Here is a 26,715-nt window from a genome sequence, read left to right as displayed (position 1 = left end):
ACATTTCTCTCTAATTTTACATTTTAAAAAATAATATTGAATACGTGTGAGAATAATGTATTAATTGTATATAAACACTGATACATACACTTATACATGACTAATTTGAGTATGATTGAATAGATAAGACATTAATTTCATTTCAAATGTTAGCAGTTTGATTCCTGTATATTGACAATTGTGGCACTAAAGGAAAGCATACACCTATATATTGATTGAGTATAATTATGACGACTAAAGAATCGTAGTCAATAATATCCTACCCATTGATTAAATGTAATGACAAGTCTACCTTGATTAACTGCAAAAATTAATGTAGTTTTATCGAATGCAGTTTCATTAACTACATCAATTAATTTCTTCTAAGATTTTTTTTTCTCAAATTTTTATTTTACAGAAGTTATTTTAGATTTTTTAGTTACAATGAATCCAAAAGACTTCACGGCAAGAAATTGGGCTAAACTCGGGCTTCGTTGGGAAATAAGTTAGCGTTTTAAGCATTTTTTTAAGATTGTTTTCAATAAACACATTTTTATATCTTGAAATGCTGTAAATAACAAACCATTTTTTTTTTTAAATTAATAACAAACTATTTTGGTTTATCTATACTAAAAGTCGTTATCCAACAACAATTTGATCTAATTTTTGAAAATTTTGTTGGTTTTCTCGCCAGTTTTAATTTTCATTTTTTCTATATAACCTTTTGAATTCTCAATCAAATTCTAAAAATAAAAACTACATTTTCAATACTTGAAGATAGATTTTTTTTTTTTCGATTCTCTATATACTCTTCTAAAACAGTGGATTGTCTATTTCCCCACCCAATTTTTTATTTTATACTCAATGTTATATTGAATATAGTTAGTTAGTTAATTAATTAATATTAATTTAAAAAATTAATATAATTATTTATTTTAATAAATCAATAATAATTTTGGAAAATATTTACTCAATTCCTTTATAGAAATAAAATCTTATTAAATGAATGCAAATTTTCATATACACAAATTAATTAATTAGATAACAATATATTTAATATATTAAATTAGTTAAATTAAGTTGGTATAAAATTCATTTTTCAGTAGTTATGATTGATTACTTGTTATTTTTTATAATCAAGTAATGATTTTTGGAACTATTGTAATTAGATCATTCACTATTAACCTATCACAATTTTAAGATATTTTCCTAATATTTCTTATTGAGTTTCATTATTAACATACTATATTTTGTTTTTTTACCTCTATTTTTTTTTATTACTTATTAAAATATATTTTTAAAATAAAATCATTTTAAATAACAAAATTGTTGAAAATATTTACAAATAATAGTAAAGTATCACAATTTATCTACGATAGACTATCACAGATAGACACAGTAGTTTATCGCAATCTATTACAAATAAATATTAAAATTTTGCAATATTTATAAATATTTTGGTCCATTTTCCTACCTTTGAAAACATCCCAAAAGTTATTGACTCTAGTTAGCTAAAATCAAATAATTGATTGTAATAAATAAATTACTATATATTATTTAATCTAATTTTATTGATAAAAAAAATAAATCAAATTAATGTGGTTAGGGATATTTAATTAAAATGTCAATTAATTAATTTTAGTATTATTTTTAATAAAAAAAAATAATTTAATATTAGTTAAATTGACTTAGTATAAGTATTCATTTTTTTAATAGTACTCATAAGTAACTTTCTAATTGAAATGATTATTTTGTTATTAACTAGCTTATAAAGTAATCTATTAAAATTATATGAGGTTACTATGATAAATTTCATAAAATAATATAACATAATTTATTTCTTTCCAATCATAACAACATTCATATGTACAACTAAACACAATAATTTCTTATTCATAGGCGTGTTGTCTATAAAACCTTAAACGACCCTCAAATTTAAGTGGGTTATTATAGTTCACTCTATATTTGGTGTTCCATTTCTAATATTTAGCGTTTCTAGTTATTATAGGTTACAATTAATTACAATATTACTATTTCAAATCTCTCATTTTGAAATGTTCAGTATTTCCTGTTCATGTCCACTCTCCCTCTTTATTAAGATGTTTACTATTTCTTATTCGGATGAAAATAATATGCATTTCAAACATAAACTACTATAACCTACAAATTATAATAAACAAAGACTGTGATAACCAACTCAATGTGCAAAACGTCTCCTTCTTTTTTTCAGAAAAAAATCAATCTTTACTTTCATTTTGCTTTTAGATTAAATTAAAAGTTCAACCCCTCAACTTTCATATTCATGTCTATTTGTCCAAAATTTTTAAAAGTATAAATAAGTTCTTAAACTTTTAATTATATTTTAAACTTTGATTTTTTTTTTATGTACGACGAGTCGTTCACCTTTCAATTTTATATACCTAATATATTCTCTTTGAAAAAATGGATAACCGATCAATTACATATACGATTGAGTTTTATATTTAGTGGAAGCTTCTTTTTTTCTTCTACGAAAAAAAGATGAAAAAGTATGTTTAAACTTTTTTTTTTTGTTTCAGGTCCAAAAAAAAGGAAAAGTCTTAGGTTGAGAAGCGGTCAAAACCGGCGGTTCGCCGTCTTCACAATGTGAGAAAGGTCGTCGGTTCAAAATCAGACCGTTTTTCTCCAAATCCGTACAATTCTCAACAACCAATCGCTTTCTCTCACCTAACACTCCTCCACCTTCTTACCATACTCCTTTGAACACCAGATCCCCCTCTTCTCCCGATATTTTTCACCGACAAACCCCACCCAGAAAACGATTCCACCCTTTTTTTTTTAAATTAAAACTCAAAAAATATACTACAATTTTTCAAATTTTGCTAATTCCATAACCCCTTTTTCTAAAATTATAATTTTAGTCAGTTATGACCGTTTGATAACATTTTCGTTTCTTATTTACTGTTTCTTATTCCTTTCTTTTTTTAAGAATAAAAAGTAGGATATATTTGATAATTATTTTTATTTCTTATTTTTTTTTACAGAAACTTGTTTGATAACTATTCTTATTTCTCGTTTATTATATTTTTTTCTTTACACTTTTTTTATATTTTATAGTTTAAATATAATCTAATTATATAAAATAAAAAATATATAGCATGCATTAGAATATAAAAAATAATTATCAAATACACATAAGTCCTGATGTAAAATTAATAACAATGATACAATTATTTCAATCATTCATATGTTGCTAAAATTTGATGTACAATATTATTTCTCATTCAAGTAATTTGTTTTAAATTTTAAATGATGTAGACTTAAATCTAACTCAAGTATATTTTTATCAAAATGTCGTGGTTGGAAAAATATTAAAATGGACCTAAATGAATATCTTAGTAAATAAATTTTATATATTGTAAAATTATAAATGATTTCATAGGTAAGAAAATAAAAATATAAAAATTCATATTGCAAAATTTAAAATTCAAAATTCAATATTTATATATACACATTGAAAATGAAAATTATTTTAAATAACAAAACTGCTTAGAATATTTACAAATAGTAGAGTTTCGACAAGCTTCCTCATCAACTAACCAAGTCTAAATTATAGTACAATTTAAAAACAACTTTAAATAAAATAAAAATGGAATAGGAGAAACAACTTTTTATAGTTCCTCAAATTTGGTCCATTTTTAGGAACGCTTCTCAAATTTTAAGAACAAGAAACAGGAATAGGTATCAAACAGGTCAGTTTCTTAAAAAATGAGAAATCCTCCAAATAATGAGTAGGTAGTTCGATCATTTTGATTTTGCTCCTCATAGTAAACTGATGGGGGGAAGATAGGGAACGGGAAACTGAAAACAGTAACATTATCAAACATACCCTAATTTCGAAGACTGTATTTGCTAAATTCATTAAAAAAATTATTAATGCTAAATTCATTAAAAAATTATTAAAGAGAGAATTAATTCAGTTGGACTTGATTTTCATGTCATCTTGCGAAATACTGAAAACTAAATTCGAAATCTGAAGTATGCTAGTTTCGCTCCAACACCATCTACAGTGCTCCACCAATGACATTATTTGATATAAATCTATCTACTAATGACATTAATATATCTACTATCATTTGGTTTAGTTTGGTTTATTCATTACCAAACCTGACTAAAGATTTTTATTTTTTTAATTTTCAAACCAAAACTATCAAATCTATCGGGTTCAATCAAATCCATCTAGTGGTTTCAATTATTGTAAAATTGAGGAGCACGACAAGAACACAGATATAGAGAAAATATAATATAATAATATTAAATATATAAAATAAAATAACTAAAATTGTAAAATTGGATAATATGAAAATGAGTGCAATTTTGAAGTGGAATCCTCACGAATGTGTGTCTGATTTTAAGATCCATCAAATGCCACTATTTATAGACAAGTGGTAAATAGGATGTGGTATTACATAAATACAAGTATGAATAATTACAAGGCACATGGACAACATAAAGGGTAACACATGTCTTTTGGGACACTAAACAACGGGCATCTATTTATTATTATAATATTCATAATATAAACAACTTTTTATCTTGATATTAAAGCAAGACTAGTTGCACAATGTGTTAAACCTGTGGGATACAAATGGGTATTTGTGCAACTAGTCTTGCTTTATATTTTGTGAACTCATTATTTTCATTTCTTTTCCTTACAAATACTCATTTGCATCCCACAGTTTAAGTGTAAACCTAACGTTTTGAAAGTGAGTTTAATTCGCTTCTTTCCACTGAAGCCAGTTTTTTCTATTTCGACATTCTTCAACAAATTTTGGTTCAGGATCCTTATTTTCAGATATAATATCAAGAGCAACACTATACGCAAAAATATTGTCAATAATTACATTAGTACGATTCCATCTTTTTCCTGTCATGACATAGTTTATTGAAATCTCATTATTATCTTTAGATATTTCACCTTCCTCACTAGTCATGTCGAGGATTTCTTTATGGGTATTTACATCCTCAACCAAGTCTTTTCCAGTATTAATTATTTTTTTTTTTTCGAGGATTTTTATCTTTGGAATCCCTGGTCTACCACGCTTCTGACGTATTCCAGATTCATTAGTGACAACTTGTTGTGTTGGGATATCAATTTTTAACGGAACATTTACAGCTGGTATATGTAACTTAGTTACTTTTTTTGCATCTAGAGATGCATCTGGTGATTGATTTGCTATATTTTTCAAACGAATTATTTTCGGAACTTCAAGTTCACATTAATCTGTATGGGGATCTAAATGAGACAATAACGATGCATTCCATATAATTTCTTTTTCCAACTTCTTAATTCCTCCGCCTAATGTTGGAAAATTTGTCTCATTAAAATGATAATTGGCAAATCGTGCAACAAATACATCACTCGTCAGGGGTTCAAGATATTTAAGAGCAATTGGAACATATATTGCACATCCAAAAATTCTCAGATGAGAAATATTTGACTCATGACTATAAGCTAATTGTAATGGCGAGTACTTATGATAAGTTACTAGCCTAATGCGTACAAGTGATGCTGTATGAAAAATAGCATGACCCCATAAGGAAGCTTAGCTCTCATAAGTAATGGTCTTGCAATTAATTGCAAACATTTTATAAATGATTCTACTAAACCATTTTGTGTATGAACATGAGCTACATGATGTTCAACATTTATCCCAATTGATATACGATAATTATCAAAAACTTGGGATGTAAATTCACCAACATTGTCAAGACGAATGGTCTTAATTGTAGAATCAGGAAATTGTGCTTTTAACTTAATTATTTGAGCAAGTAATCTTGCAAATGCAAGATTTCGACGTGATAATAAGCACATGTGTGACCATCTATTGAATGCATCTATTAATACCATAAAATATATAGATGGTCCACTTGGTGGGTTAATAGGTCTACATGTATCACCATGAATTCGTTCTAAAAATACAGGTGATTCAGTCCCCACTTTAGCTGTGATGGTCTAATTATCAATTTGTCTTGAGAGTAAGCTTCACATGATAATTCATTAGATTGAAGAATCTTCTGGCACTTCAATAAATATCTATTTGAATTCTCAATAATTCTTCTCATTATTATAGATCCTGGATGACCCAATCGGTCATGTCAAATAGTTAATATGTCTGGATTCATGAACTTTAGGTTCATTCTTGCATATGTTTCAATTACTCGTATATGAGTATAATATAATCCAGAAGATAAAGCAAACAAATCTTCCAGTATACGTTTTTCATTTGAGACAGTGGATATAATATATAGATATTCCACATTATTCTTACTATCAGTCTCAATATGATAATCATTGCAACGTATATCTTTAAAACTTAGAAGATTTCTCTTTGATTGATTAGAGAACAATGCATTGTCCATTGTAAATTTTGTTCCTCTAGGGAAAATAATATTTGTTTTTCCAAAACCTTCGATCAAGTTTGCAGAACCTGATATTGTATTTACTTTTGCTTTTAGCATCGTCAATTTGGAAAAGTATTTTTATTTGTAAGTATTGTATGTATAGTTGCACTGTCTGCCAGACATAGATCTTATTTGCTCATCTTTTAAACACCCAACATATGAAAATGATCCATGTTTCTTCGTTAAAAGAAAATAATTATAATAAGAAAAACAACACTTAAAATATACAAAAGTTACTAAAAAAACACCTAAAGATAGATAAAAGAAAACAACAATATTAAGTCTAGATATGCTCAAAGTCAAAAGAAACACTTGATGTTTCACCAACTGTTCCAATCTTTTCTTCAGGAGATTCAAAGAAGTCCACCATATCCAATCCAAATTTGTCATGTGGGATGGGTCAAATATGTCATTATCTTGGTATGCAAAATTTGCTTAACATTTTTCTCTTTTTCCTTCAGGGAGGCTTGATAGAGGTCAACTAAGTGTTTTGACGTACGACAGGTACGTAACCAATACCTAGTCATTCCGCATCGAAAGCATTTATTTTCAACACTCTTTGAACTTTTATCTTCTAAAGCTTCTCCTTTGTGATCATCGTTTTGTGTGGTTATTTTGAAATTTAAATTATTAGAATGACCACCATGAAAATAATAATTATTTCTTCCTCTACCATAGTCATGACCTCAACTACGATCACGATCATGACCTCGACCATGATTATTAATATTCACAACATTTACTTTAGGGAATGATGTTGTTTCAGTTAGCCGAGATTCGTGATTTTTCATCAATAACTCGTATATTTTGTTCGGCCACAAGAAGACATGAAATTAGTTTAGAATATTGTTTAAAACCTTTCTCTCGATATTGCTGCTGTAGGAGCATATTCGAGACATGAAATGTAGAAAATGTCTTCTCTAACATATCAGAATCAATAATTTTCTCTCCGCATAATAACAATTTCGAATTGATTTTAAATAATCTGGAGTTATAAGCACTTACTGATTGGAAATCTTGTAGTCTCAAGTGCATCCACTCATAACGAGCTTTAGGAAGAATAACTGTTTTTTTTTTATATATAATTATACCTCTCTTTCAAAATTTTCTACAAGATACGAGAATCTTTTATTGTAAAATACTTCATTTTCAATCCCTCATGGATATGATAACGAAGGAAAATTATAGCTTTTGCTTTGTCCTGACTAGATGTTGTATTTTCTTCTTTAATAGTCTTCCCAAGATTCATAGCATCCAAGTGGATTTCGGCATCAAGTACCCATGAAAAATAATTATTGCCGTTAATATCAAGAACAACAAATTCTAATTTTGTGAGATTTGTCATGGCAGCACTATCATAAAATATTGTACTTATGTTGGAAATTTAATAGATATTGAATATGCAAAATAACATTAAATTTATTAATTATAACGAAGAAGGAAAAATCAACATACCTTTAGCGAAAAAACGACAAAAGCTCGTGCTGATAACATGTTGTGAAATTGAGAAGCATGACGAGAATACGAATATAGAGAAAATAGAATATTAAATATATAAAATAAAATAACTAAAAAAATAAAATAACTAAAATTGTAAATTTGGATAATATGAAAATTAGTGAAATTTTGAAGTGGAATTCTCACGAATGTATGTGTGATTTTAAGATCCACCAAATGCCACTATTTATAGGCAAAGTGACAAGTAGGATATGGATTTACATGGACACCAAACATGAATAACAAGACACGTGGATAACGTGAAAGTGACATGACTTTTGGAGTACTAAGCAATGACATCTATTTATTATTATAATATTCATAATATAAATAACTTTTTTTCAAAATTTTCAATTTTACATTGCATCCCTACTTTCTAGTACTCTATAGTATTTACTCCTATTCCATGTGTTCACACTGGAATTTTTCATTTCATGAAAATTTATTTAGTGGTAGTAGACTTCACTTAAGAAAAAAACTTAAATGCAGGCGGGTTGTACCCATTTCTTGTACAACCCACTCAACACCTAATAAGATTATATCCCGTAGCACAAATTTTTTGTGAGTAAAATAAAGGAGTATAGGAATAGGTGCAACCTAATCATTCCCTTTCACTTAATAACTAAAACATAAAAATCCATTCATGAGAGTAGTAACTACACAATGGTAATTGAAAGTTTCGATTATGCTTGTCAAGATTGGCTTACTCCTACCTGCATATAATCACATAAATGATGTATCAACCAATGTGTAAAAATTAATCTTTTAAATGATGTCATTGATATATTTTAAGTTGAAATAAACTATAACAATGATTTTAATCTTTTCTATTATAAATATTATGATAATAGATGCCCATTAGTTACTCATGCTTAATGTCCATTGACCATGTGTCATGCCTTCATTTTCCAAAATATTGTCGAGGTGTCTCAACATTACATATTATTAATGTCCATGTAATCCACCTCCTACTTGTCAAATTGCTTATAAATAGTGACATTTAATAGGTCTTTTGGAATATACATATTGGGCAAAATCCAAAAAGATCGAAGAAAGTGGAGAAATTCATCCTTTCTATTTTATTTACTTTTGTTATTTATTTATTTCATATATTTATATATTGTATTTAATTTATTTTAATATTATATCTTATTGGTATGTGTTCCCATTATGCTCATTAAATTCACAACATGTTATCAGTAGGAGTTCTTATCGTTCTCGCTAAAGGTAGATCCTAAAGGTATGTCGGTTTTTCTCTCTTTATTATAATTAATAAATTAAATGTTGTTTTACATATTTATATATATTAAATTTCTAATATAAATATAATATTTTGTAATAGTGTTACTATGAAAATATTATAAAATTAGAATTTGTAGGATTTGATATCAATGATAATAATTATTTGTCATTAATTTTTTATGCCAAAATACACCTGGATGCCATAAAAATATGATCATCGGAAAACAAATTTTCTTCTTAAAGCTCTGTAAATGGATGTACTTGAGGCTCCAACATTTTAAATTAATATGTTAGATAAGATATTTTTCTACATTTCGAATATGCTCTTGCATTAGTAATATCGAGAGAAAGGTCCAGTCTTATACAAACTTCTTTGTATAGAATACCCCGCTCACATGTCTCTACATGAATGATCAAGATCAGATTATTTGTAGCACTTTACAACAATTGTAACATCTACAAAGCATGTCGTATTCGTAGTGTCGCCAGGATAAAGTATCCAGTCTTATCCATCTACTACAGACCATTTAGGTTATCATTCAAACATGATCCACCTATATATCTCTACATATATGTTTAAGCTACAGACGATAACCTTGGATGTTAGTTTATTGGTTTGTGAGTTAACGCTACTAATGTCGAATAAAACATCTCATATTTTATTAAATAAACAAAATGTTTGTACATTACAATTACAAACTACAAAACTCACGAGATTTAGGGCATCAACCCCAACACAAGGTTCATCAATATTTTGATCAAAACCAAAATATTTTATTGCTTTATCAAATATAATGTTCCAAGATCTGGATGCATGTTTCAACCCATAAATGGATCGATTCAGCTTGTAAACTTTTTGCTCCTGAGCTTGGGCTATGAACCCCTCGGGCCGAGACATAAAGATGTTCTCTTCAAGATTGTCATTCAGAAAAGCAGTCTTGACATAAATTTGCCATATTTTATATTCATAATATGTGGCTATGGATGAGAGAATTCTTATAGAATCTAGCTTTGAAGGTTTGTACCTTTCCAACTACATCTCTCTTTCTTTTATAGATCCATTTGAACCCTATGGGTTTGATCTCTTCAGGTGGATCTATAAGCTCCCATACTGAATTGGAGTATATAGACTCTATTTCAAGGTCCATGGCTTTGACCCATTTGTTCTTGTCTACGTCATTCATTGTCTATTTATTTCAATGGATACTCAACACCATCATCTAGTATGACAACCTGAGTTTCAGTTAAACTCAAGTAACAGTCAGGTTGTATCACAACCCTCCTACTGCGTCGAGGCACTCTCAATGATTGAGAAAGACTAGACTGACCTAAAGTGTTGACTTCTTCATTAACTCTTGATGAAGGACCAGTTGCATCAACAACCCGTGTTGATTCATAAATAACTTCACTTAATACTATTTTGCTAAGTGGTTTATGATCTCTCATGTGGTATTCCTTTAAAAATATAGCGTTTGTCGATATAAACACCTTGTTTTCTTGAGGATCATAGAACAAACCATCTCTTGTTTCCTTAAGGTAACCAACAAATTGGCATAATTTTGAACGAGATTCCAACTTCTTAGAATTTATCACTAACACATGTGCAGGACAACCCAAATTCTGAAGTAACGTAGACTCAATTTACGCCCCCTCCATAACTCGAAAGTATTTGAGAAACATTCTTCGGGGGAGCATTGTTCAATATATGAACTACAATCTCTATTGCATACCCCCAAAACGAGTTAGGCAATTGAGCATAACTCATCATAGAACGAATTATATCTAATAAGGTTCTATTTCTCCCCTTCGATACATCATTTTGCTGAGGTGTACCAGATGTTGAAAGTTGAGATTGAATTCCATGTTCTATTATATAGTCCTAGAATTCTAAATCCATGTATTCTCTCTTCCGATCAGATCGAAGTGTTTTAATTGTTTTACCTAATAGATTTTCAACTTCAGCCTTATACTCTTTGAACTTTCAAATGCTTCAGACTTATGTTCCATTAGGTATAAGTAACCATACCTTGAATAATCATTTAGACCTATGTTCCATTAGGTATAAGTAACCATACCTTGAATAATCATCTACGAAAGAAATGAAGTATTTGTACCCTTCTCTAGCATTTACATTCATTAGACTACAAAGATCCGACTGTATGAGCTCTAAGGGCTTTTTGGCTCTATAACCTTTTCCACTAAAAGGACTTTTTGTCATTTTTCCTTCAAGACAGGATTCACATGGAGGTAATGAATCATCTTCTAACTTGCTTAGAAGTCCATTCTTTATCAATCTCCCGATCCTATCGAGATTTATGTGACCTAATCTTAAATGCCAAAAATAGGTATCATTGTTACTTGGAGAAATTCTTGTCATTTTTGTTTGAGTATTCGCAGTTTAAACATCTCATGATTTAAAAGTGCTTTTGATTCAATTGGTCTTAACACATATAAGTTGTCTTCTAATTTAGCTGAATAGATAATCAGACCATTTTTCATAATGGACACTTCATAGAAGAAAAGGAAACAGAGTATGATTGACAATTAAATAGGAAATAGAAACAAGATTCCTCACCATTTTGGGAACAATATATAAGTTTTCTAAAAACAAAAATCTACTTAAAAAAAAAAAAAAAAAAAAAAACTTAGCAGCTCCCACTGTACGAGCTAAAATGGTGTCTCCTATTCCAACCTTGAGCATCATTTCACCCTCTTCAAGCTGCTGGAAGGAACTAATTCCCTGTAAAGAAGAACAAACATGATTAGTGGCTCCTAAATTAAGTATCCAGGCATCATGATCATTTTCCACTAAACAGGTTTCCAGAACTAGTAAATCATATTTACCTTCAATCTCTTTCTTGCTTTCAGCAAAATACTTGGGGCAATTGCGTTTCCAGTGACCATCCACATTACAGTGGAAGCATTTGCCCTTGTCAGTCTTAGCCTTGCCCTTGCCCTTCCTAGCAGTGGGAGCCTTCCCCTTCCTTCCTTTCTTTTTCTGGTTCTTCTTAGAACCAGAGGATGAAAAAATAGACTTAGTTCCTGAGGATGAACTTATGGAACTTTTTGGAATTGGCAACATTTGTCTTTCCTTCTACTGGTTCCTTACCTTTCATAAGGGATTCGTTATAAGTTTGTAACTCATTAAAAAGGATAGTCATGGTGTATTGTATTTTGTTCATAACTGCATTGCTGCAGAATTGAAGAAAATTCTTTGGAAGAGATTATAAAATAAAGGACACCCGACTCTGCTCGTCAATGACTGCTCCGTTCATTTTGGCAACATTGAATTGGACCATCAGGTCAAGACACATGTTCTCTCACTGACTAGCTTTCCTTCATGCGCGCACTGTAAATGTACTTGAGGGTCTCGTGTCATATCTAAATGGAGGGTTGTCCAAACATCTCCTGGAGGGACTCCATGATCTGATGTGCAGACATCATGGCCTCATGTTTCTTGGTAAGAACGTCAGACAGACTTGTCAAGATGTAGATTCGGCCTTGTCATTAGCCTTCGTCCAACGATTATAAGCATCCTTCAACGTTTGGGATGAATTGTGAGCGGGGACTGGAGGACATTCCTCTGTCAAGACGAACCATAGATCATTAATAACAAAAATTGTATCCAAGTTAGATTTCCACGTCGCATAGTTTTTACCGATTAATTTTTTGTTTTTAAGCAAGGATATGATTGTAGAAGACATGCTGAAACATATAACAATCAATAATATTTATTGAATTAACATATATAACTCTTTATTGATGCCAGTCAATTAATAATACTTACTATGTACGAGTTTTAGGGTATAAAACCCAATGTTCCATGTGTCTCAACATTACCCATTAAATAGTGATATTTAGTGGGTTCTGGAATGCACACATGCAAAATCCAAAATGATGGAAGAAAGTGAATAAAATCATTCTTTTTATTTTATTTACTTTTGTTATTTATATATTATGATTAGGTTAATTTATTATTTATTTATTTTATTATTATATTATATTTATTTTAATATTATATTTTATTAGTATTAATGTTTCGGTTGTACTCTTAAGTTCACAACATTTTCATAGTTGTTATTTATTTATTTATTTGTTATTATTGTAACCAAAATCGAAATTGAAAAAAAAAAACGAAGAGATAATGGAAGTTGGGAGCCAATGAAATCAAAACTCGCACGTATCTGAATCTTTTTTTTTTTTTTTTTTTTTTAATAATTAAAAGCAGAGAAAAAACCAAATCAGAAGAACAATCGTATATGATCGGAGCAAAATCTAGGGTTCTTTCTCATTTCAAGATCTCTTCCCGCGATTCTTTAACTTCTCTCTTTAACATTTCTCCATTCAAAAGATAAAGCTTCTGATTCCTTCCATCTCTCTCTCTATTTCTCTCTCCGCATCTTCTTTACTCAGGTATTCCCTTCATTTACTTTTCTTTTTTTCTTTTCCTTTCTGATGCATGTTGTTTATCAATTTGAAATGGATTCAATCCATTACTGTTTATTTCTGTTAATCCTGATCAATCTGTTTGAGACTTGGTTCTTGTGGTTTATTTAGTTTTATTCAGTGTTATGGTTGAGTCAATTACTGTCTCAGCTTGTTTTCAGATGCCATCTTTGTTTCCTCTTTCTTCGGGATGGCCGGTTTGAGTTTTCGCTGTTTTTAAATTGGTGTAGGTATGCGATAGCGCTCGCTTGTGGTAGGTAGGTTGGGGGATTTCGTGTGGGAGGATTTTTCGGGGGAAGTTGCTGCTGGCGATGAAGGTGTTGTTTTACTGGTAGAGCTCAAATGCCGGACGAGGATTTGATCGAGCTTAAGTTCCGACTTTATGATGGATCGGATATTGGTCCATTTCGTTATTCCCCAACTTCAACTATTGCGATGGTTAAGGAGAGAATTGTTGCAGAATGGCCTAAAGGTCAGAGAGTTGGATCATGTTATTAGTTTTCTTTTTGCTGTTGTGGTTTTTCAATTTGTTGAACAACTGTTGTATGCAATGCAACCGTGGAATCATAGGCACATACTCAGCAGTTCTTATGTTTATTTCAACCTTGCCATTTCAAAAATTGACTTCTTTGACTTCGGTGGCCTGTAGCTCAACTTAGAAGTTATGGAACACAATTATATGTGAAAAGAAGAAAGAGGAAGACCACTTAGACAAATGTGCTGGTAGGCAAGCATGTTTTTTAAGATGAAATTACTGAAATACATTGAGCTAATTTTTTAAACATATAAATGCATCAACTCATTTATTGAGATATATTTTAAAAAATGTATGTTTTAATAAATGTGTCCTTGTCGTGTCCTAGATTTTTATTTTTAAAAAATGACGTGTTGCCGTGTCTGTTGCGTGTATGTGTCGTGTTGTATGTGTCTTGCATCCGTATTTGTGCTTAGGTTATTGGTTACATAAGAGTGAACTCATCTATTTACATACTGTGAAGGAAGTTTTGAAAGTTTGAAAACTGAAAATACATTGATGGTAAGTGAACTCATCTATTTACACAAATTTTAGAGATGGCTTTTCCTTTTTAAAAAAAAGAGTGAATACAGTCCAGCTTTATCTTCATGTTTTCCTTTTATATGGTCTCGATTGAGTCAAAGTGCTATTACATTCAATTATTTTTCATCTCTCTATCTCACTTCATTTGCCTGTCCAACAGGATATAAACTAACTACTGCAAATTTTTTTATATATTTTAGATAAGAAAGTTATACCCAAAGCAGCAAATGACGTAAAACTGATCAATGCTGGCAAGATTTTAGAAAACAACAAGACTGTTGGTCAATGTCGAGTGCCTTTCGGGGACCTCCCTAAAGGAGTTATTACTATGCATGTCGTGGTGCAGCCAACTATAGCCAAAGCAAAGACAGGTAGCCTCTCCTTTAAGTTTTAGATGTGTCATTACTTTTAATAGCAGCTATTCTATTGAGAACTAGGCAACATCATATATTATCTTCATGTCAATCATCTAGTATTTGTATCCTCCATGTTTTTGGATTTTGGTCATTAGCAATGGGGAAAAATATTTAAGATTTTGGTGGTAACGGGATGCGCCTGAATTTATTTATTCATAACTGGCATCAGCATTGTCCTGGTTTCCAGTGTTGTGATGATAAGGTGATATTCATGGGTGAGATTACCACTTAAGCTTAAAACTTGTAAATGGACAGTGTATAGTGTATGCACACACATACAATGATTCTAATGTTGATGTATAACACGATTCGGGTGATTTTGTAATTTTTTTTTAGTATGTGAATTTTTAGTTTTTAGTTGGTTTTTGTCGTCGGGTTGTTTGTTAGATTGTTATTTCCTTTAGTAATTGGTTTACTCAGTGGTTTGACATCCTCTTTAAATCAGGATAGTGACTATTTTTACCTTTTGAATGTTAACAAAATTGAGCTCTAATGTGTTCTCCATGTTGTGTTTATTTGATCTTTAGTTTTTAATTCTTGTAATGTAAACTTTAATTGCTGACATGCTGTGATTAGTTTTTTATGGTTTTAAATTAATTTATAATTTTAATTGTGTTGACATGACATGAAAAATAAAATTGGCAAATTGCAAAAATCACTCTTAAAAGTTGCAATTATACCCTCAAACTTTCAATCGTAGAAATCGAACACTCAAATTTTAAGTGTTAAAAGTGGACCTCAATTTGGCATAAATATAGAAATTGTAATAATTGTATAAGTTAGAAGGTTTAATGTTTATCATTTTGGAGTCCAATTTCTACAATTATATTAAGTTTGAGGGTCCATTTTTAACACTTGTAGAAGTTTGAGGGTCCAGTTTTTACCATTGGAAGTTTGAGGGTCCAGTTTTTACCATTGGAAGTTTGAGGGTGTTATTTCTACTACTACCATACTATCATACCTCATGGGTGGTTTTTGTAATTTGCCCAAATAAATTTTAGTATGCTGATGTAACCTCTCTTCCCTTCGAGAGATTAATTGTGGAGGATGGCAATTTTATACCCTTAGATGTACGAGGCAGAAATTAAAAAATATAATGAATAATCTTCCTCATTTCTTTTTCTCTCTCTCTCCCCAATTTCTGTTTTAGATCTCCGTTCAGACCCCTCCTGATTTCTCTCTCATGTGTCTCCCTTTCTCCTTTTGTCCTGTTTTATCTCTTCATCTTGAATTATCAAAATTTTGTTTGAGCTTTGAGGGTGCTATCCTTGCTTAGAAGGATGCAACTTCTGTGCCTGTGGCGTGATCAGATGGAAGGCCGGGAGTAGCGGAAGAATGAAGAAGCATAATTCTTTTTTAAAATGCATACAATTCATTTTATCTAGTCAGCTTAGTGTTCAGGACTATTTGGAGCTATGACAGCAAACCGAGGCCAAACAAAACATATCATATGAAGAAAGTTTAAAAATATAGCGACCAAATAAATCAGGGCCACAGTGTAAATTATCTTAAAATAAGACATTTGTAGAGATTTTGTGGAGTTTCATCTTTTAATATTCATGGTAGGTTGCATTAGATGCGTTGCAGATGCATGGTTGTTTCGTTCTCTAAGTAAATAAGTAATGTCTAAACTGAACTCCTTGTTTGCCTCTCTCATGAATCAATTAAGTTTGTAGTTTAAAGTAAGATCATGTAGATAGGTTCAATTTTTGTTCCATATGCTAACTACTTGAAATGTAATTTGTTATCCTCTACAGAAAAGAAGGTCGATGAGACCCCAAGAAAAACTGTATGTTCGTGTTCCATATTGTAGGAAGGTCGGATGAATTGTAAGGAAGATGTTTGCCAGGGGCTAGTGCCAGCCAGCCTATTTGGGGTTACAGAAATATGTAGCATGCAAGAGAAAATAATATCACTGTATAACAAAGTTCGAGTGTCTGATTAATTACATGGTTCATTACAGGTTGATCCTGCGTGACACGAATATATATATATCGTGTGAATCTATATAGAATGACTGAAGTATGTAATGTAGGTGGTTTCAATTGTTTCAAAATTATTTTTACAGAAAGAAATGAGGGGTCAACTTTGATCCTGAGATTTGTATGTCATACATCTAAATTCAGCCTGTGTAAAAACTAAACCAAACTGGACCGCCCACAATTTCTACAATTATGCCCTGTTTGTTTTGCTGGAATGGATAATTCAAAATTCATGTTTGAATTGAGCGTTTTGGGTTCGATTTGTGATATCAAATTCATTTTCTTCTCATAGTTGTTTTTAGTCCAATTCTCTTTTTCACTATTTTTACGTCTTACAATTTTATTTTCATTTTGTTTTCAATATTTCATGCCTTACAACATTGATTCTTAGTAATCCTATTAGATTTTAGTCTTTACTCTTGGGCGTTGGAGTGCGTTTGCTATTTTCATTTTATTTCTGCCGTTTGCTTGGAAAATTTTATTATGATATAATTATATTTGTTCTTCGACGTCTATACTTGGTGTCCATGCCAGCGGTCATATTCCTATTACCTTGTGTTGTTTATGTGACTATACCCTTTTAATGTTCATGTAATCCTATAAATAACGATTTTTGGTGTATTTAAAAAATGTATATTGGTGAGAAAATTAAAGAAAAATTCCACGACTATAATTTCCTATATTTTCTTATTTTTGTTGTTTCTATTTTCATATTTTTATAATTTTAGTTGTATTACTTTATTTTGTTTATTTTAATATTATAATATCTTGGCATTCATTTTCTCGTTTTGTTCCTCGATTTTATAATAGTTCTAAAGGTAGGTTGGTTTTCCTCTTTATTATAATTAATAAATTGAATATTATTTTGCATGTTTGATATATATTAAATTTTTAACATAAATACAATGTTTTGTGAGAGTGTTACCATGACAAATCTTACAAAGCAAGAATTCGCCACCCTGGATATTAATGGTAATAATTATTTTTCATGAGTGCTTGATGTCGAAATACATCTGGATGCAATGAACAGAGAATACGACTTCTAGTCAAGAATAGGCAAAAACCATAATTTTCCTTCGTCATCATCTCCACGAGGGATTGAAGATGGAAAATCTAGCCGTAAAAGATCCCCGCATATTGTGGAAGATCCTCACATCTCCACGAGGGATTAATATAAATTATAAGAAATCATAACATTTCAACTATATATTATACAAATGTCATTTTAGATTCAAGTCTCATTTATTACATTTACTTTTACTAAATTATAACGTTTGAATTTTCTTCTAAACCTTAAATCCATTTTTGCCAATATGAGCTTAACTCAATTAGCATAGTAATTGTACTATCGATCTCGAGGTCAAAGGTTCGATTCTCCCACCACATACTTTAACTACAATACCTTCGCAAAAAAAAAATGAAAGAAAGATATAATCATCAGAAAACAGTTACCCTTCCTATCAGAGTAAGTGATTACAACTTCGCATTATTTAAAATCAATTCAAAATTTTTCTTATGCGAAGAGAAAATTATTGATGTTGATATATTAGAGAAGACATTTTCTATATTTCATGTCTCGAATATGCTCCTATAACAGCATATCGAGAGAAAGATTTCAAACAATATTCTGGACTAATTTCATGTTTTCTCGTGACTGAACAAAATGGTGAATATTGTGAATTTTAATAATTGTGGTCGAGATCATAGTCGTGGTTGACATTCGTGACTGTGGTAGAGGAATAAATAATCATTCTTTTCGTGATGGTCATTATAATCATCCAAATTTCAAAAGAACCACTTTGAAATGATAATTATAAAGGAAAAACTCCACAAAATAAGAGTTCAAGAAATATTGAACAGAAATGCTTCCAATGTGATATGATTGGACATTAGGCACGTATATGTCGTACATCAAAATATTTAGTTGATCTTTATCAAGCTTCTTTGAAGGGGAAAGGGAAAAATGTGGAAGCAAAATTTTCATATCAGAATAAGGATATATATTTGTTCCATCCAATATGAAAAATTTGGATGTGATGAACTTCTTTGAATCTCTTGAAGAGAAAATCAGTATTGTTGATAGCATAGCAAGTACTTCTTTTGATTTTGAGAATATTTAGAATTAATGTTTTTTTTTAATCTATCTTTCATGTTTTTTTAAGGTTGAACTTTTGTACTCGAAGTTTTATTTCTCTTATTGTAATTATTTTGTTTAATGAAGAATCATGGACAATTTTCAAATATTAAGTGACTAAAAAATGAGAAATGCATATCTATGTGTGCAACTACGCATACAATACTTGCAAGCAGAAAATATTTTTCCAAATTGACAATGCTGGAAGCAAAAGTTAATACAATATCAAGTTTTATAAGTTTAGTTGAAGGATTTGGAAAAGAAAATATTATTTTGCCTAAAGGAACAAAATTTACAATTAACAATGCATTGTTCTCTAGTCAATCAAAGAGAAATCTACTAAGTTTTAAAAATATACATTGTAATGGTTATCATATTGAGATTGATAGAAAGAGTAAGATAGAGTATCTTCGTATTATATCTACTCTCTCACATGAAAAAACGTATACTGGAAAAGTTGTCTGCTTTATCATCTGAATTATATGATATTTATATACAGCAATTGAAACTTATATAACAATGAACCTGAAGTTCAAGAATCCAGACATATTTACATTTTGACATGATTGATTGAGTCGTCCAGGATCTATAATGATGAGAAGAATTATTGAGAATTCACATGGACAACCATTAAAGAAATAGAAGATTCTCCAATCTCATGAGTTATTATGTGATGCGTAAGTGAGGATTTCACCTGCATTTTTAGAATGAATTTATGGTGATATATTTGTACATCCCAAGTTTTTAATAACTTTTATATGTTAATTAGGATCATTATTGAACATCCTGTAGCTCATTTTTATACACAAAATGGTTTAGCAAAATCATTTATAAAACATTTACAATTAATTACTAGACCATTGCTTATGAGAGCTAAGCTTTCAACATCTTTATGGAATCGTACTATTTTGCATGTTGTATCCCTTGCACACATTAGGCCCGTAAAAGCTGTCTAAGAGATTAGTCGAAAAAATTCTACAACTTGTTAATACAAAAGAAATGAAATGGATTCATGATATAAATGTTCGTCATTACAATTAGTTTATCGTAATGAGCAAGATATTTTTCATATGAGAATTCAATTTGCCACAGCTTCAACAAAATATCTACCATTCATATGTTCATTTTCATCTTTCTCTTTCATTACAATTAATTATCATGTCAAATATTTACCATATAAATTCAACGAAAAGTATATTCATTCAAAATTTATATCGTATAATAAAATATTATGTTATGAAGATCTTTTACCTCATATTACATATTTTTCGTATTCATTAATTTTTCACAATAGTGGTAGTCACTAATTCTTTTCTTATATTTAAGAGGTCAGATCAAATTATGATCAAATCTAAATTTCATTACAAAACATGTATGTTCTATAAATTTCTAATCACATGCACATTTGCTCTTGCCCTCAAGTAAGTCAGCCAATTTAAATTCAAATAGCCGGTGGCACAACAGACACACCTTGCAACATCCACCCCGTTTTATAGAAAATGCTTTTAGAAAACTGGATTAGAGAAAAGGTTTTTGCAAATATTTAAAATCATTTTGAGAGAATAATTGTAATAAGCTAGAAAGCAAGGAACAACGACGACTTTGATAGCATACAAATCCGACTAGAAAGGATTGACTACTAATCTTACCCCTTATATATATTGTAATATTTTGTAAATATTGCTCTTGCATAAGAAAATGTGCTCTTGTATATGAAAATGGCGATGAATAGTATGTAGAAAATAAACTAACTTGTACAATGGAATACATAGGATGAAAGCATGATAACAATGAGTTGACTTGAGCATGTAATCATGTGAAACATGCCTATAAGGGAAAAAAGGGTAAAATAAGTAAAAAGATGATGCCCTCAAATAAAAATCTCGAAAACGCATGCTTCAAATGCTTGGACATCTTATATTACTGCAAACCAAACCTAATAGTTCAATGATTATTCCATGAAAATGTTAAATTCTCACGTCTCAACTACAATAGAAGTGGGTTGAATTTTCATTTCCTAACACTGGACTATGAGGATTTGGCAATGATAAATAGTTGTGCAGCGAGTATATTTTTTTAAAAAAAACAACAATGCGTAGAGGTGAGTATTCAAACTTCTTACATTTTGGTTAAAAAATAAAAAATAAAAATAAATAAATAACCTTAATTATGTGAGATGCACTGATTCAAAATTTTAAGAGGTTTAATTTTTTCCCATCACAATGTGTACTATACATATATATCTCACCAAGGCAAACTCTATATTCATTATTCATTTTCAAAAACATTGAACAACAAAAAGCAATTAATCAAGTACAACAAAAAAAAAATTCCAACAAGCCTTGGAATATTTTGTAGCATTTTTACCGTAAAAGGCGAGTCACCGGGGTGAATCAAGCAGCAGGGCAGCATTGAAGATAAGCCATCACCACATATGCTACCAAATAGCCTGCTGTCATTTTTCAATTTTCAAAGGCTCCAACACTTGAAAAGCTTCGCGTGCTGCTGGGGGCAATTTGCATAAGCATTATAGGGCCCTGTTTTGTTGTTCAAGCAGGCTCGACCAACAAGCATTCTCAACCGCCAGATTGCTCCAATTTACCCTTTAAGATCACTTTTCTGCAGAAGGTACTGGGTCCAAAATCTGGATTGCCATCCCTTAAACCCACACCACATCACGAGCTGCATAGTCTTTTTCTAGTGGCTCAGATTCTATGCTTCAATCAGCTTTCAATCTCCACCACCCAATATTTTCTCCCCCATCAGCCATGTTTTTGGGCTTTTGGGTTTTGGGGATTGCTGCAATTGTCAAATAATAACAACTTGGCACCAAGTTTAGTTGTTCAGACAAAATACCATTTCATTCGATCTCAATGGCGTGATTTCTTCATCCTCAGACTCATTGTCTGGTTATGAGTATCTATCTTCATCCTCAGACTCATTGTCTGGTTATGAGTATCTAAGGATGGCTTTTATTTTAATAGAGGTTGGCTAAGACTACAACCAATCTCCTTCAAACGATTGAGATGTAGAGCGGCCTTTTTCTTTTTACAAGAGAGACTTAGAATTGACACCTAGAAAGAATACAGGAGATATGGGTGTAAATCTTCTCAAAACAATCGCAACGAAATTCAGTCCGTGTGTGTTGGTTGGCTCTTATTTTAAAATAGGTAGCTCTATCAATAGTGTTTATAGCTTGGGTTAGACCCTCGAATCAAGCAGCAGTATCAGCAATAATTCTGCCAAAAGAATCTACTTTCTTCTCTTTCCTACACATCAAGTTCACATGCAGAATGACAAAAGACTATCACATGTCTTTGTTTCTTGTGAAAATGTTAAATGACCTTCACTTTTTTACTTTGCTTTCAGTTATATCCTTACCCACCCAACTACTGACGCAGTGAAGCTCGTTACTTACATTACTACTCCTCCCACCCTTCATTACATATCCTGATATGCATTGAACATAAGATAGGCACTTCTTCCAAAGAAGAAAAAGCGGCTTCTCTCTTATCTTCCAAAATTTAGCCATGAATCTGATTCTACTCTTTGTCTTAGCTTCCTTGGTTCCAAGTTCCCTTCTGTTGGAAATTCAGGCTGCTCATTCCCACCCGTCAAGAACATATTCTCATATTACTGTCATGGGTCTTGTTTATTGTGACACCTGCTCCAACAACACCTTCTCCAAACACAGTTACTTCTTATCAGGTAAAGCCCGATTTCATTTCTTCACATTATATAGTTACTCGAGTAAGCTGAAGCTAAAGTTTAAGTCCTAATTTCAACAAGTTGAACCTGAACAAGAATTCAAATGGCAAAACTAGTATCTATTTTTGTAATTATGCTGTACGTTTGTCATTTTTGAGTTTGAGTTTGAACTTATTTTTCCTTTTTCTAAGCTTTGATATAATGGTTGGGTTTGAATAATTTTTAGTAACCTAATTTCAAAAAGAACATTGATTTATTCAAAGAGAGATTGAGAAAATTGATAGTCGTCGGTGGACTGTGTGTGTATATAAATGGGGTGGAAAAAAAAACAGGTGTAGAAGTCCGAATCGACTGCAAATTCAAAGCAGAAACGCCGCGTACGGCGGAGCAGATAGCATTCTCAGTAAACAGAACAACAAACAGATACGGAATTTACAAGCTGGAAATACCTTCGGTGGACGGAATCCGATGTGCAGAGGATTCGGCGATGGTGTCGTTCTGCCAAGCGAGTTTGATGGGAAGTTCATCGTCATCTTGCAACGTTCCTGGATACAGAAGCACATCGGGAGAGATTTCGATCAAATCAAGACAGTCAAACATTTGCATTTACAGCTTAAACCCGTTGAATTACAGGCCATCAACAAGAGACGATATCTTATGTGGTAATTAGAAGAAGAAGAAGAAGAAGACGAAGAAGACGAAGAAAATGAAGATTACCTTTCGATCTCAGCTTTGTTTTGCGTTTGCCCTAATTTGAAGCCATGGATTGGAATGTGTGATTTTGTTTTTATGAATTAACAAATTTGTGTGTAATGTTGTTGTACAGATTTGGAAAGAAGGAACCTCCATGTGCTTTTGCTCTCTCTCTCTCTTTGCAATTAATATTTGCAAGGTTTTTTTTTTTTTTTTTTTGGTTAAATTATTCAAGTTTAATTGTGGCATGTACTCTACTTGGTATTCGAAAACAAAAGATTGAATGAAAACAAAATTAAGTGTGTAGATATGTATTTAGCAGTAGATTTAGAAATTTGATTCTAATTTAAGTAAATGTCTAAAATGTATTTGATGTTATATTTATAAATTATAAAGCTAGTTGCACTTACTCACTAAATATTACCGTTGAAAGATAAATTCTGGCCAATCAAAGTTTGCCACGTATCACAATAAAAGCCAATTTTATTGAATTTAGGACTAATTAAGAATCATTGTATCTAAATTAAAATTTGGTGCCACGCAACTCCTTTCTAGCTATTTGATCACAACGATGGACTTATCAAATTCAACGGTGATGGAGCCTAGACCAACATCAATAAATTTGGCTAGTAGCTCGATTGAACCTAAAATTGTACATTGAATTGGACATATTTAAGTTAAATTGCTCATGCCCATGGTCCAACACAATTCAAACGGGTGGTAGAAAATCAGGCCAAAGAAGAGGTTGGACCCAAGCTCTGATGGGGTTGGTGTCCTAAATCTCATGGTTCTTGTAGTTTGTAAATTTTGTACGCGAATTATTTATTTGATAAAATAAAAGTTATTTTATTTGACATTTGGTTTGCATTAAATTAATCCAATAAACTAAGATCCAAGGTTATTTTATATAACTTATACATTTATGTGGTTGACATACATGTGGATCATATTTAAGTAATAATCTAAATGGTTTGTAGTATATGGATAAGGTTGGGTGTCTTATCCTTGTGACACAATGGATGTGACCCACTTTATAATTGTTACAAGAGTTGTAAAGTGTTACAAACGATTTGATCCTAGTCGTTCATGTGAAGAAATGCGAGTGAAGTATCCTATACAAAAAGTTTCTATAAGACTGGACCGCGAAATGATTAGTCTCTTTTTGTAATGTCGTTAATTGAAGAAATTAACATTTCATAGGATGACCATAGGTGACTCGACCTTAATCCTGAATGAGTTATGAAATCCTATCTATGAGGACAATCCTTGTATGAGTGAGAGTGGCCAGATTTTCCGACTCAATATCCCTACCATTTTGGGGATTTATCCAAGTAGGAAGTTGGGAACATAAGATGAAATTTACTCATTCCCATCTTTAGGGTAAGTAGATGAATTACTCCCTAGCTGATTCTGCGTCTTGAACAATGAAGACTCACCTTCTCACTGATTTGAGAGAGATTAGTTTATAATTGGACTATAAACTGTTTGTTCATTAGAGGGATCAATGGTGTTTAAGAAGTTAGATATAACTATAGAGGTAAAACGGTAATTTGACTCAATTGTAGTTACCAGCAATTCGTGATGAGTCTACTTACTGTTGATTGGTTATATCCATGGACATAGAAATATATCTACAGTACGAAAACTGCAGTTGTGGATCTTTATTAAAGTGACCTACAGTTAATGAATGTACATTAATTAATTAAAAAGTTTAATTAATTAATCTCTATTATTGAAACTTCTAATCTGTAAGTCCATTAGGTTTCCTTGCTAGCTCACAAAAGATAAAACAAGGAATAAATGGTTTTGAAATAATTTGAATTTGTTCAAATTATTTAAGAGAAATAAAGGTGTAATTTATATTAATGTGACTAATATGAAGTATAATGTATGTTGATGCATTATAATGTATAGTTTATTAAAATATGATTTATAATTAATGAGAGTAATATATTTGAATAAGATTCAAATATTAATTATATGATTAAGATTCATCTATATACTATAGTTTAAAGTTAATATGAGAAAGATTCCTATTAAATTGTAGGTTAAAGAGAGATGCATTTTAATATGATTTAAATGCATCTTTAATTAAATATGTGATATTTAATTTAATTTATAATTAATTAATGAGATTAATTAATTATTATATTTATTTAATTTTATAATGAATTATATTTATTTAATTAAAAATGAATTTAGAATTTGATTTTAATTAAATTTAAATAAATAACATTATATTTATTAAAATAAATCCTTTCCAGCTGTAGGGGAGCAATTGTTAGAGTGAGTGGGAGTTGTCCCTCTCACGATATGCTCCCTCTAATTTTTTTCTGTAAGAGACACAGAAGTGAGAAATAAAGAATTCTCTCAAGAACTTATTCTCTATTAAAAATTCTCTACTATTCCCTTCCTCTTCCAAGACACAAAGTAGATCCCACAGTCTAATTTCTTTCCTGAGAATGGCAAGATTTCCTATTGGTGGTCTTGTGTTCTTGTTGTACGTTGAGTTCGAGAGGGAAAAGTTCGTGTAGAGAAGTTCGAGGTCTACAAGGGTTAGTTCTTTTCTTTCCTTTTTCTCCTCAGAAGGCATGCTGTATAATTAAATTGTTTATCCTATTCCCGTTGATTTTTCTCTGTTTTTGAGTTTTCGAAATTGATTAATACTGACAATGTGTTCACACGCTTCTACTAAGGAATTCAATTCCTTTCATTGGTATCAGAGTCATCTTATCTCTTTGTTTATCAACTTTGAAACAAAAATTAGAGAAAGGGTGGGTAAACTTTGCATAATGTATGTGGGATTTGTGAAATAGATAATTTCGAGTTGGCACTGTTTAGATTGTTGTTTTTACTTGAATCGTTCATGTAATAGTCATTTGTTTTTGGGCATTTAATTCAACAATCGAGTTTGTAAGTTCGGGTCTTTAAGTTTTGGCAAGTGTTGCTGAAGTTGGCGTTTAATTCTGGAGCCAATAGACGAAGAATGAAGTAGGGAAAAGCTTTTTATGTTAGAGCGTAGCGCACAACATTGCAACGCTGTACTCTACGTTACAATATAGAAGTCCAACGTCACTATTCTAAGCAACAACGTTGCAACACTGATGCTTAGCGTAG

The 26,715-nt window shown here is 30.9% G+C and overlaps 2 protein-coding genes and 1 long non-coding RNA gene across 3 annotated transcripts; 2 read left to right on the top strand and 1 right to left on the bottom strand.

Moving 5' to 3' along the window:
• Positions 1–13,235: 13,235 nt before the first annotated feature.
• Positions 13,236–17,308, top strand: LOC120091202 (membrane-anchored ubiquitin-fold protein 4-like). Its single transcript, XM_039049122.2, has 4 exons — positions 13,236–13,575; positions 13,839–14,080; positions 14,866–15,036; positions 16,839–17,308. Exons 2-4 carry the CDS (start codon positions 13,951–13,953, stop codon positions 16,892–16,894), a joined length of 357 nt encoding a protein of 118 aa, XP_038905050.1. The 5' UTR covers positions 13,236–13,575; positions 13,839–13,950; the 3' UTR covers positions 16,895–17,308.
• A 4,071-nt stretch (positions 17,309–21,379) lies between these two features.
• Positions 21,380–23,758, bottom strand: LOC150038528 (uncharacterized). Its single transcript, XR_016530882.1, has 3 exons — positions 23,623–23,758; positions 23,355–23,450; positions 21,380–22,876 (listed from the first exon to the last, which is right to left on the bottom strand). It is a non-coding gene; the product is annotated as an uncharacterized LOC150038528 (long non-coding RNA).
• LOC120085175 (major pollen allergen Ole e 1-like) lies at positions 22,728–23,768 on the top strand. Its single transcript, XM_039041065.2, has 2 exons — positions 22,728–22,905; positions 23,238–23,768. The coding sequence occupies exons 1-2, from the start codon at positions 22,728–22,730 to the stop codon at positions 23,573–23,575; spliced, it is 516 nt and encodes a 171-aa protein (XP_038896993.1). The 3' UTR covers positions 23,576–23,768.
• The last annotated feature ends 2,947 nt before the right edge of the window (positions 23,769–26,715 follow it).

The sequence above is a fragment of the Benincasa hispida genome, chromosome 1 (assembly GCF_027475165.1).
Source record: "Benincasa hispida cultivar pf3 chromosome 1, pf3_genome.v1.1, whole genome shotgun sequence".
Taxonomy (NCBI): Eukaryota; Viridiplantae; Streptophyta; class Magnoliopsida; order Cucurbitales; family Cucurbitaceae; genus Benincasa; species Benincasa hispida.
This window is presented reverse-complemented; position numbering and strand designations above follow the sequence as displayed.

Excerpts from the sequence above, each read along its gene's own strand:
- LOC120085175 (XM_039041065.2), top strand. The coding sequence starts at position 22,728 with ATGAATCTGATTCTACTCTTTGTCTTAGCTTCCTTGGTTCCAAGTTCC. Across the intron at positions 22,906-23,237 it reads ACACAGTTACTTCTTATCAG|GTGTAGAAGTCCGAATCGAC; the intron begins GTAAAGCCCGAT and ends AAAAAAAAACAG.
- LOC120091202 (XM_039049122.2), top strand. The coding sequence starts at position 13,951 with ATGCCGGACGAGGATTTGATCGAGCTTAAGTTCCGACTTTATGATGGA. Across the intron at positions 14,081-14,865 it reads TGTTGCAGAATGGCCTAAAG|ATAAGAAAGTTATACCCAAA; the intron begins GTCAGAGAGTTG and ends TATATATTTTAG. Across the intron at positions 15,037-16,838 it reads TATAGCCAAAGCAAAGACAG|AAAAGAAGGTCGATGAGACC; the intron begins GTAGCCTCTCCT and ends TATCCTCTACAG.